The 12927-nt window shown below is 40.5% G+C and overlaps 1 protein-coding gene across 10 annotated transcripts in view; it reads left to right on the top strand.

Annotated features, from left to right (window-relative positions):
• Positions 1–19: 19 nt before the first annotated feature.
• Positions 20–12927, top strand: part of macroh2a1 (macroH2A.1 histone) — a 28969-nt gene continuing 16061 nt past the window's right edge. For 3 of the 10 annotated variants that reach the window (XM_013275143.3, XM_005456147.4, XM_003451445.5), the window contains exons 1-5: positions 8686–8859; positions 10180–10380; positions 10909–11015; positions 11111–11302; positions 12107–12214. In XM_013275143.3, coding sequence (XP_013130597.1) covers positions 10209–10380; positions 10909–11015; positions 11111–11302; positions 12107–12214 — 579 coding nt within the window. In that variant the 5' untranslated portion in view covers positions 8686–8859; positions 10180–10208. Of the gene's footprint in view, positions 129–8683; positions 8860–9433; positions 9771–9901; positions 9949–10179; positions 10381–10908; positions 11016–11110; positions 11303–12106; positions 12215–12927 lie in introns of those variants that run through there. The other 7 variants (XR_003221936.1, XM_013275147.3, XM_013275142.3 and 4 more) reach the window with 6 other exon arrangements.

Below are 12927 nucleotides of genomic sequence, written 5' to 3'. Positions count from 1 at the left end.
ACTTCTCACTGGCTGACTCCCGGTCAGCTGACCCAAGCCCGGAAAACGAGACTCCTTCCTGCTCGGTGTGTTTTTTTCCTGCGGTCCACGTGAGATCCAGGTGAAGGTTGAAACCACAGCGGAGGCCGGTCAGTGCTGTGATCCAATGCATTAGATAGCTGTCTCATTAAGTGAATAACGCTGTCAGATTTGCTTGGATATTTTATTTTCGTACTTTGTTCTACACCATAAAATTTTAGTCTTTAGGAAATCGTTTTTCATTTAGATTCGCTGAGAAATATAGAAACCAACGACCAGATTAATCATTAATGATCATAACTGTTCGCTGCAGGATCCTTTCTCTTTGTTGAAGCTTCTCAGTGCAGTCGTGTCTACTTGCAGAGTGAAGTTTCAAAGCAGAAACCAATTGTAGCAGGGAAAGCAGGAAAACATGAATCATTTATATTTATATCCTTATATTTTGCTTCTAATGAGCCAGATTGTCTTGTCATTTCTTAACGTGGTCTTTAGCAATAGTTCTCTGGGATTTCTTTCAGCGTTTGTCTCTGGATTCTGGCTCATTTTCACTCCTGTTCTGTCCAGTTCTTGTACCTGACTAATTTCAGAGAACTGGTTTTTGCTTGATAAACACTTAACACTGACCTACAAATGATTCAAACATAGCAAAGGCAGCTAACTCAAGGGATGAATCAATGTTGTGTCTACACATATCAGACAACTTAGCAAAGAACCGATTTTAAATGGTATCTTTGTGCACTTTATTATTAGCAGCTTGTCATAAAACACATTATTTATTCTAATTTCCTCAGTTAAATCTGCAAAAATGCCAAAGAACACAGTTTAACAGCCCTAAAATATATTTCTACAAGTGGTTATTCCCAAACAATTATTAGCTGAAACGCTACAATAATATACGCACACAATGCATATTTCAGCATGGTGTGCGATGTGTCCTCAAAACAAGGAAACTGAAAGAATAGAGGACAAAAAAAGAAATGGCAAGCCTCCAAAAACTATTTACAGCAAATGAACAATATCTGAAAGTCATGTCCTTAAGAAACAGGAAAAGCTCAAAGCCCACAGGACCTGAGAGATGCATCTGGAACTTCATTTGATCTATCTTCTGGTCACTGAAGCCCAGATTTTAAACCAACATGCAACACCATCTGGAAAGCATCTGACTGGCAACAGCTTCAATTTTCACCATAGCCTGCAGTGCACACGTCCAGTAGAGTAAAAGCATACCTGGATAGAAAAACACACACTGGGACACTAACAGTCATGGATTGGCCTCCCCAGAGCCCAGACCTGAACGTTAACCTGAACAGTGAGATCATCTTAACAGAGAACAGAACAAACAGCAGTCAAGATCCAGAAAAGAGCTTTTAATGAATAGGCTGGCAATTAGCTTTCAACAAAAAATAAAATAACTAAAAGTGTAGATTCAAGAGCACATATTCTTCTTCCACTTGTCTTCTTAGTTCGAGCTCTATAGACGACCATGACCCAGATGACTGAGAAACTACAGGGGCATGGGAGCACATGATTAAAAAAAAGCATAAAAAACCAAACATTTCACTAATGCAAGAAAATTCCAACCATTTAAAACCAGTGCAGCCACGTTCACTCTCACACAGCTCAGTGAACGCAGACCTGGAACTCTTTCAGCTGTGCTTTCAAACTGAATTAAAATCTTGAACTCTTTATTCATTCAGAGCCATGCCCTCTCCTAACCGCGCCAGCACGCAGTTCCAGTTGACATTCTCGTGGAGATGCTTAAATTTCCAAAGAAACAAGACTTTAGGAAAATGTGTCTGAAGATCTGTACGTCAAAAGCCTATTTGAATGAATGGTGCATAAATATTACATATATGCATATGTGATACTGCTGTGTTTTACTGTAGAAAGCATCTCCTAATAGGCTAGTGGTATATCTGAAAATGCTGTATTACACTGTGGGTCTGTATGCTGTACACATTGTGCTCCTAGCATTCCCTGCAGTAAAAACCACCTCAGGGAAATTAGCTCTCGCTTATTTTTACAACTTACAGATAAAAACAAGAGTTAACAGTGAATACTTTTATTTTAACTGTGAATGTGGAGCTCAGAGTACTGACCCCAAATAAACTACAGTGATCATGGCAAAGGAGGAACATGGCAGTGCATGGTGAAAGTGCATAGTTGTAATTTAAAAAAGTGGGTGTGCTGTTAAAATGTATCCATATACGAAGTATATGGAGGGATGGTTCTGCAAAACACTATAAAGAAAAAGAAAAAAAGTTTTGGGGGGGTTCATGTAAGTTGCTGATCCTAATGGGCTTCACCATTGGTTGTGTGAAATGGTCAGAGGGGCAGACATTAGTCTGTGGTGGCTGTGGTCGTACCTTTGCTCCACCCCTCGCCTGAACAACAATAAAGCTATAATGCACAGATAACAAGTAAGGCTTTGTACAGACAGTACCTGTAACTATCACTTTTGTTTCTTCTATTTATAGTAAAATATCCTAAAGGCAAAGTATATTGTTATCTAATCATTGTTATCTAAAGTCCAACCTTCAGTTTGGAAGTACAGTTCTGGGCAACAGTCTTTAGCCACCTTTCATTCCTTTATAGTTTGAGTCCAAGGAGCCAAACTTACTTGTAGTTTGTAAAAAAGTTGTGGAGCAATAGTTTGGTTTTCTGGTGTTTTGAAGGTCTTTCAAAGGTTTCTGTGGACATTGGCTGCTTTTTCAATCCAATCCTTATAACAGAGTGTTTTTTAAGACTTATTGCTGAAAAAAAACAAATTAGTCAAGAACCCATCTTAACCCTTTCATGCATGAATTATGACAACCTCATTCAGGATTTTTTTCTTCAGTATTTTTATTCATCTTTAGGCATGAAAAATAAGATTTTTGAACTTGTATGTGCATTTTGAACTTCATTTGTTTTTAAACATGGCAGGGTATGGAGTGACACATCAGCGTCCAATGTAGTGGTTTATGTGCAAGTATACCATCAACACTGTCACAAATACAAGACAACAGCCTTTGAATAGCTGTCCAGTGTAGTGACCAATCTGCGTGAAAGGGTTAAATTTCATCTTTAGACATTTTGTTACTATATAATTTGGTCTTACTTTCTTTAGTTGAATCTATGGAAAATGCCAACAGTAACACAGTTTGACAGGAATAAAATAGAGTTTTTGTACCAATAGGGTGATTTCCAAACAACTATTAGCTGAAACTGTGGAGGCCTAAAAAACTATCTGCAGTAAATAAACAGTATCTGAAAGTCACATTCTTAGAAAATGGGGGAAAAAAATCCTTCAAAGGTCTTAAATATGATCTGAGAGATGCAGCTGACCCTTCAGTTGATCCATCTAAATCTACAATGAAGCCTCAGTAGACCAGAAGTGGTCTAAGTGGGAGGGTGGCTGTCAAGAAGCCATTTTTAAGAAAAGGAAACAGTGAGAAAAGGCTGAGGTATGCCAAATTACACAAGAGCCAGACTGAAAATCAGTGGCAGCAGGTCTGATGGTGTGATGAATCAAAATGTAACATTTTTGGATCAACACATCAACATGTACGGAGGAGGTTGGGAAAAAGGTACAACAGTAAGCTTCTCCAATCTGGCCCACTGGACGGCTTTGGAAAATGTGATGGACGGCATAAACTTTAGACCTTTAACTGTATTTTCATAAGTTTTACAGCTTTTGCTACTGATAAAGATCTCCCACGTGATCATTCACACAACACCAAAGTAATTATGAAATAGATAAACAATTACTTATAAATTTCAGGTTTTTACAATGATTTCAAAGTAAAATAAATAAATAAATAATTGAGCATTTTCTGTGAATGAACAAAAATGCTCTGTTTAATTACTGGGTAGGCTGGCGATGAACTACCAGAGCTTTTTCTGCAGTTTAAAACATTTATTCCTCACAATTTAAGTCCAAAGAGCCATGTTGGTAGATTTCTTTCATAACACTGCCAGTGCAGAAAAACCAAAAACACACAACAGAACGCTGTCAGTCATGGATTGGCCTCCCCAGAGCCCGGACCTCAACATTATTGAAGCAGTTGATAGAGAACAGAACACGAGGCAGCCAATATCTAAAGAAGAGCTTTGGATGTCCTTTAAGATGCCGGGAGAACTGTTTCTAAATACTACATAAAGAAATGACAAGAAAGCTGCCTAAGAAACATCAGATGATGACGAACAATAAAGGTGGTCATACTAAATATTCACTTTCAAGCTCGTTACAAAGCTCTCTGTATGTGCATTTCCATGTATGTGTGCACTCATTTCAATAAATCTCTAAATCTTTTAAAATTTTCTAGCTAAATATGAACAAATGAGGGGTGGTCAAACTCTTTCACAGTGCTGTACTTCCATGTACAACACTGCAGCTTTACAGAGATGATATGAATGCCTACAGGATGCACGTGCATGCACTTTTCCCTATTTTCCGTGCTGTAACTTCTCGTGCAGTTATCACTTAATACTCCCTTACCAAGAAGACTTTCAGATTTGTCAGCAACATGTGGCTTCGTTTATTATCACCAATCATTGTGAAACAGGCGATCGGCACACTGTAAAAAATATGATTTAAACACTTTTGCGGATAATATGAAAATGTGGAAAGAGAGGTGATGCACTTCTTACATCTCAGAGGAGCTTCTCTCATCTCTAGTCTGTAGATTTATTGCTGTTTATTCTTTTATTGGCTATGATTCTAAATTGTTTAATTAATGCATTTATGACACATTTTATGATATCCTGTACTGATGAAATTGGCAACTGCATTATTTCCTTTGGACGACGCCGTTCCTGTATTACATGACAGATTGTGCTATATCAGCAGTGTAGTCTGCTGACATATTTTCTTTTACTATTTTACTGTTGATATCAGTTAGCCATAACTGAATGAAAGTCTTGGCAGATTTTATTTTTTAATTAATTTATTATTTCTTTGTATTATCAGCCTACACTTTCAGATCCAGACTCAGACCCTCCAGGAGGGGGCGACAAATTTCAACTCACTCTACTCCCACCATCATGGTGTGACCAAATTTTATTCAAGCCATAGGATCTGATTTTGTGTGCGAGTTTTACTCTGTATGATTTAATAAAAATAAATTTACAGTGCAGTTTTTTAAATTATAATATTAGTTATTATATTATGTTTTCTGTTATTTCAGTCTTTCTTTTGGTTGGGAATCACAGGAACGAGGAGACATGATCCTCAGTACTTTTCTATTATATTACACACATAAATAACTTAATTGGTTTATCAGAAAACTGAAGTATATATCACAAGTTTAGGTAAAATAGTTTCACTGTAAATGCTGCATAGCAGACTTATACATTTGATGGATCGATTGATTTGTTGTAAAAGTCATCTTAAGTCTGATTTAGGTTTTTATGCACTAAATGAGATCTAGTTAGTCCGATTTCATCCGGTCCCTGCAGCGTATTTTCACACTGATACTAACTTTAGTTCTCTGTATGCCAGATGCAAACAGAGGCGAGCTTACTACACAGCTCAGGTCTGACCTCTGGTGAGAAACTGTGCGCACTGCATCAGTATGGTGCACACATCTATCAGATGTGAGTCCTGCACAGCCTTGACTGTCTTTGAATGTCCTTCAGCTTTTTTTTTTGGTTTGTTTGTTTTCGTGTTAAATCTCCTTTTTTCAGGTTTGATTTGCACATATACAGTTTTTAACAGTCATGAAGTATTAGATGAATTCTGGTACCTACCGAACTACTTACCTAAACAGCTGATAAACCTTTGGATGAAGGGTGGCCAGCGACATTATCTGTTTGTTTTTACAGTTGTTTCTATGCTTTTCCTGCAGCTTAAATATTTTATTCAGATCACGTGGGTGGTGGTGGGGTTCCACCGTTTGAGTATTAATGCTTTAATAAATGCCATATTTTATTTAGGACTTCTGCCTACATATTAGCTGCATAACTTTCTCAGCACCAGGAGATGCACCAAAGATTTAGCTCATACATGTTGAAGACACGTGTTTTATCTTTGGTCTAGGAGTGTAAAAACTAATCTGAAAAACAAAATTTGTCACACAGCATGCTTCGGTTACCCTTACAATAGACGGTGGTGGTAATTCAGGCATCGGTGTAACTTTGTGCTGAACATTGGGGGGGTCAAGATCTCTGTCTAAATAAATAAATAAATCTGGGTAAATTCCAGATGATTAAACATGCAACTATTTTCCTGGTAATAACTGAAATGAGTAAAGAAACAAAGAATCAACAGCCTATTAATGCAAGATAATTCATAATTTTAATGGGGGTTATATTGGTTGGGTCTGATTATTGGGGGGTCATAACCCCCCTGGAAATTACGCCCCTTAATTCAGGTGATGAGCTGCCTGATTAAGTGGAAAGAAGAAGAAAACTTTTATTTTTGAAACACATTTTTGGCCTTTTTAGTCTTTAATCTTTTGGTCACCTGCTCAACGCAGTGAGTTAAACCAGCACCCAAGAAGAAGACCTTTCTGATGCACTCAGTGACCTTAAGCATCTTGCAGAGAGAACAGCAGGGCCAGGTTCAGGTCTCACGTGTAAAAGCTAAACTATTAAAGATACTATTCTATCACAGTGACAGAAATCTGACAACAGTGAGATAAATGATGAAGCCCATAAGTCTATTAACTGAGCCTCCTCCTTCTGTTGCTGCTTAAATTTCTGACAAAGCGGACCAGTGAGCTAATCTTTTCTCTCTGTACGGACAGAAGCTCAGACTATCCTGTGAGCAAACATTCTGCGGCACTGTGCTGAGCACTGCACCACATCATGGGCTTTGCGCACCCGTCTGGTTAGAGCAGCAGTGATGCTAAAATCCAGTGGATATCTGCAAGTAATATTTAGATACACATTAGGATTATGCAGTTAAAAGTCCATGTACATCAACTGAAATATGTAGCAAATCACCGCTATATTTTTTCTACACTTACTACTCCATCTACTACTACTACTACTACTACTACATCTACTACTCCACTTACTACTCTACAATTACTACAGGCCTCTGGACTGTGCTGAAATTGTAAGCTGTATAAGCCTCAGTTGTGTTTTCATATCATGAAATGAACAAAAAAAAGTTTAACAAAAGTTTGCATTAACTGTTTTGCAATCACAGCCCTTTTCATTCATACTGGCACAGATATGCAAAAGCAAAGGTGATATGCAGAGCTGCAGGAATGGCATGGTATGATGACTCATAACATGAAGATATGGGAAAGAGCTAATGATCAGTAAGCAGCAGTATGGCTTCACGCAGAGAAAGAGCACTACAGATGTGATGTTTGCTTTGAGAGTGTTGGTGGAGAAGTATAAAGATGGAGCTGCACTGTGTCTGTGGATAAAGAAAGCACATAGTGGGGTGCCAAGAGAGAAAATGTGATACTGTATGAGGACGCCAGCAATGCCAGAGAAGTGTGTGAGGATGGTGGAGGATATATATGAGGATGGCTAGACATTGTGCAATTGGAGTAACAGATGGGTTCAGGGTGGAGGTAGGATTACATCAGGGATCGGCTTTAAGCTCCTTCTTGTTTGCAGTGGTGACAGACAGGTGAAGAGGAGAGTGCAGGCAGGGTGGAGTGGGTGGAGACGAGTGTCAGAGGTGATTTGTGACAGAAGGATGGCAGCAAGAGGGAAAGAGAAAGTAGTGAGACCTGTTATGATTCATGGTTTGGAGACAGTGTCACTGACAAAAACACAGGAGGCTGAGCTGGAGATGGCAGAGTTAAGGTTTTCATTGGGAGTCAAAGTTGAGCAGTTTGGAGACAAAGTTAGAGAGGCAGGGCTGAGGTGGTTTGGACATGTGCAGAGGAGGGATAGTAGATACACTGGACAAAGGATGGAAAAGAGGAAGACCACAGAGAAGATTCATGGATGCAGAGGGTTGGTGTGACAGTGTGACAGTTTTTGTATTTATTAACTAAAAAGCTACTCTATTGGGTGACTGACTTTGGCCATTATTCAATTGTCCTGCTACTTCTAACAGAAATCTCCTCATCAATAAACTCTACATGCTTGGTTCCACTGGCAGCCATGCATGCCAATACCATAACATTGCATCCACCATGTTTGACAGATGATGTGATATGCTTCAGGTCAAGAGCTGTTTTTCTCCTTCCCCATGCTTTTCTCTTTCCACCATTCTGGTACAAGTTAACCTTGGCTCTCCAAATATATATTTTTCTACAACTATGCAAGCTCGATTTAAAATCCACTGTGATGGTGGAAATTTAACTGCCCAAAGGGTTATGAAGCCAACCGTACACCAGATTTAAGACTATTGGGGAACTCATTATTAAAAGAAATTAGGTAAACAAGTACAAGCTAGCTGAAACGTCCAAGAATGATGTCCATGTAGGACACTTATTATAAATTCATAAGGTCTTTAAAGGATGTTCAAATAAGTGATTAAAAGATAAACATATTCTAGTCTGATGTAGACGAAAATATTTGTACCCCTGAAAATAATCAAGGTAGCCTATATTGGATTAATTGGTGCATAGTGAAAGAATCAGCTTAAATCTGCTTAATATTATTATTATTAGTATTATTATCGATAAGCGCGGGAAACGTCCAGCATTTCCACTCAAACCACATGTTTTTGACAAAAGTAAAAAGGTGTAAAGGGTTAAGGATAATCTCAGCAGCAGCAGCAGATTCAGATTCAGCAGCTTTGCTCTCTGCTCTCAGCAGTCGCGCTCTGCGAGCAGCGCTGGCTCGCTCCGATATTTCAACTCGCTGTGGATTGTGGGAGACGGGGACACTGCCCAGGCTTGTTACCGGAGACCGAGAGGAAAATTTTTCCGCTCCTCTCTCGCATTTGTAAGTAATCCGCCGGCTTCGCGCACAGCCGTGTCAGCTCTGGTGTTGGCGTTTCCTGTCGGTCGAGCCGGTCTCCGTTACTCCGGCTGAGACGTTAACGTTCCCATTTCGTGCTTTTTTTTCCCTGGCATGGAGGCCGACAGGGAGACCGTGTTGCTGGGGCTGACGGGCAGGAAGGGGAGGGAAGGAGGAGCGGGCAGCTGCCGCCGCTCTACCGGGGTTATTTCCACCCGAGAGTCCGCTGACCCGAGCATTAAAATCGTCCTCGGGTCGTCTGACAGCTCAGTATTTGGCGTTAGTCACGCGCACGGACTGTGGGGGAATTAAACGCACGCGCGCTAGACATCCGGCGGGCTGTTGACACGCGGAAATAGCTGTCAGTGGCGGTTCAGCCCACCTTACACCTGGTCAGAGTGGAGAAATGCCGCAGATGTTGCGGGAGAAATAAAACGTGCTTGCTGTGTGTTGGTGGAAAAAAAGTGGAAGAGCCGCGGGAAACGGGGGCTTGGACACTGTGTCGCGCGCGGAGTGTTTGCGTTGAGAGAAGGTTTTTTTTTTTTTTTTTTTTTTTTTTTTTTTTGGAGGGGGTGGCGTGGCCTGTGCTGTGGGCTAATTGATTACCACACAGCTAATTGGTGTCTGCATTTGGTGCAGCAGCATTGATTTCGCTCACAGTAATCTTTACGTTTCGTAAAGCGGCGGGGTCGACTTGGGAAGTTTTTATTGCCTCACCGCGTGCGTATCGCGTTTACGTTTGATGAGCGACCTCTCTCGAGATGTGAGGACCGTAAATGTCATATTTGGGTTGCGCAATTTCCCCACGGTGACATAAAATGAAAGGCTTATTTGGGTCCTGTGCAGTTTCCCATCAAATGCTCAAGAGTAGGAGTCCCGAGGGAAAGCGGCATACTGTGCGTACTAAAAAACACCCCCCCCCTCCTTCTTTATGAAGCCCCCATGACATCAGAACTCATTTATGTCTGGAATTTAATGGCTGTTCCAACCAGTCCTTGTTATCTGTGTATTTATTTACAATTTTTAGTTTGTAAATCCAAGACAGGGGCTCCAGTCACAGAAAAGTTAAAACGGGTACGTTTTCCTATCAAAGGATTACTCTGTTTATCTACAGATTGCTTAATAGACTACTCAGTCTGATCCACAATGTTTGCAGCCATTTAAGAAGCTTGTAAAGATCAATCTTTTTGATATTTAGCTAATGGGTATTGGTCTTTTTGTCATGCACCAAATTAATAGTTTGTAATAAAGGAGATCAGTGTTGTTCAGATTTGTCAATGGATCGTGGCTGATGTGCCCGTGCAGAGCCTGACGCTGGTAGCAGTGACAGCACCATGTCCAGCCGAGGAGGAAAGAAGAAGTCGACCAAGACCTCGCGGTCCACCAAGGCCGGGGTCATCTTCCCCGTGGGGCGTATGCTGCGCTACATCAAGAGGGGATTGCCTAAATATCGCATCGGGGTGGGAGCTCCTGTCTACCTGGCTGCTGTCCTCGAGTATCTTACTGGTGAGATTTATTTTGCAATGGAAGAGAGTGGTTAAATATTAACAGACAGCAACACAAGGACTGACTCCAGAATCAAGACAATAAAACTACCAAATTGCTACTTTAAAATCATTTTAGGGGTATGTAAGGGCACTTTAAGAAAAAAAAAATCCCCGTGACAAAGCATGCTTTGTTATTTACATATTTGTAAATTTATTGGATAGCAATAGATTGATATCCAATAGAAGGCAAAGTGCTGCAGATTAGCTGCTATTAGAGATGGTGCTGCTAGAGGATACTGATGAGGAAGCACTGGAAATCTGTATACTGAGGGATTTCACAGTTCAGAGATCACCCATGTTTGTCCTGATGTTTGCTTTAAATCACATTCGGAGGCACATTTACTCTTTGAAGACCTCATGAAAGTTAATCAGGTTCACTCATACATTCAGCATTCTGGACACAAAGCCGTTTTTTTTTTTTTAAGCACCTTTGATGATGATTTCTTTTTCTTCTTCTTCTTTTTAAAAAAACAAACAAACCATGTAGCTGAGATTCTGGAGTTGGCAGGTAACGCGGCCAGAGACAATAAAAAAGGTCGTGTGACACCACGACACATCCTGCTGGCCATCGCCAACGATGAGGAGCTGAACCAGGTGAGCTGCTCTATAGATAATGATCCTAACTTCCAGGTGGTGCAGGGCATCGTGGACTTTGTCTTGGTCTGTCTAATTTCACATTTCTGTTGCAGTTGCTGAAAGGCGTGACCATTGCAGCAGGTGGAGTCCTGCCCAACATCCATCCAGAGCTGCTGGCCAAGAAGAGAGGCGCCAAGGGGAAACTGGAGACGCCCGTCTCACCTGCCCCCGAGAAGAAACCCAAGTCGGTCAAGAAAACGACAGCTAAGAAACTGAGTGGGAAAAAGGCAGGAGGCAAGGCTAAGGTATGCCTTAATGTGAACAAGACTGATGCCTTTAAGACGACTGTGACTGATTTTAACTGTTTGAAGTGTATCATTGGTCGTTACTGCGCTTAATTGTCGGGCACGTCTCAAAATCCTCCAAACTATTGGGTTTATTTTATTTATTTATTTTAAAAAAAAGCATACATACTGACCATGGCGACAGATGCTAGACACTCCACTGCTGATTGCAGGAAAGCTATTCCTGCTCTCCTGCTGATAGCTGTGGAGCTGCACCACTTCACAAACACACATTTGACCCATTGTGGCTGTAAGAGAGGAAATACACCCTCTTTACACTCAATTAAATTCCACGCAGACAAAAAACAGAAACCAAGCAAATTGAGAATAATCAAATTTGGAAAGACAAGTAGGAGCAGAAAACCCCCACCCTTCAACAAAACATACACTATGTTTAAGCAAACCTTTTTGCCCCAGTTATGTTTAGAGTGGATTTAACACTTCTGGAGCTTAAGTTTGGAACAAAATAATTTGCATTCAGGTAACATCAGGAAATTATTATTGAAATTGAGGTTTCATCCTTTTCCACATGGTAGGAAAAGAAAATGAAACGGGGAACTAATGGCGCCGCAGGAGTGACTGTTTTAACTTTCAGAAATAAATGCAACTGAAGACACAAAACTGAGGCAAGATATTAATAAAACCTGCAGCTTTAACACAGAGGCAGTAGCTGACCTCTGACCCTCCCGTGGGGGTGGGGGGGCATTATTGCTGCAGTTAGAAGTGAAGTGTCACATGTCAACATGTATTCTGTGTCCTCAACAGAAGCAGAGTGAGGTGAGCAAGGCGGCGTCAGCGGACAGCACTACAGAGGGATCTCCATCTGACAGCTTCACCGTGCTCTCCACAAAGAGCCTCTTCCTGGGTCAAAAGGTCAGTCCTCTGTCAATTCAGACATGCACTAACCTCAACACAGGTCACCGCTAATTATACAGAGTCGAGTTCAAGTTTTAGATGGTGATTTATGAGGCTTAAGAAGAAAGTCTACACAAGTCTTTTATAGATGCAGTAAAACGTACATAGAGCCAAACTGTTTGCATATGTTGGATATTAAAGGCTGGTGAGGGTTTTAAGGGGAGTCTGTTGTGCTAAAAAGCAATGCTGAGGTCAGCGTTGAATAACTTTTCATTTAAAGGATGGACAGCTTGAGATAATGTTTTTCTTATTTCAGTTGTGAGTTTTCTTATGTTTTCAATGTGACCTGTTGTTCTTTAGCAACCAAATGCTCAGTGTGTACAACTCAAATCAGATAAGAAGCAGAAAAAAATCTTTCATGCGCTGCCACAGGGTCTCCCAGGGTCTTGGTAGACTCAAACTGTTGCCTTCATATTACATCCGACTGTTTTTATTCAGCCTTTTATCTGTGCTGCTCCCTCATGACTGAACTAGATCTAACACGGGAAATCCGTCAAAGATGATTTGATAACATCTAAGCCATTCAGTTGGTCTCTTAAAAGGAAACTTCTGCTATTCTGTTTAATATAAGTAAGTTTCCTCACACTGAAAATTGTGATAGTTTTGTTGTAACTCACGTGAAGGTCTAATAGGCTTAAACTGGAGTGTGTATATAGAGATATTTTGTGTCT

The sequence above is a fragment of the Oreochromis niloticus genome, linkage group LG10 (genome assembly GCF_001858045.2).
Source record: "Oreochromis niloticus isolate F11D_XX linkage group LG10, O_niloticus_UMD_NMBU, whole genome shotgun sequence".
Taxonomy (NCBI): Eukaryota; Metazoa; Chordata; class Actinopteri; order Cichliformes; family Cichlidae; genus Oreochromis; species Oreochromis niloticus.
This window is presented reverse-complemented; position numbering and strand designations above follow the sequence as displayed.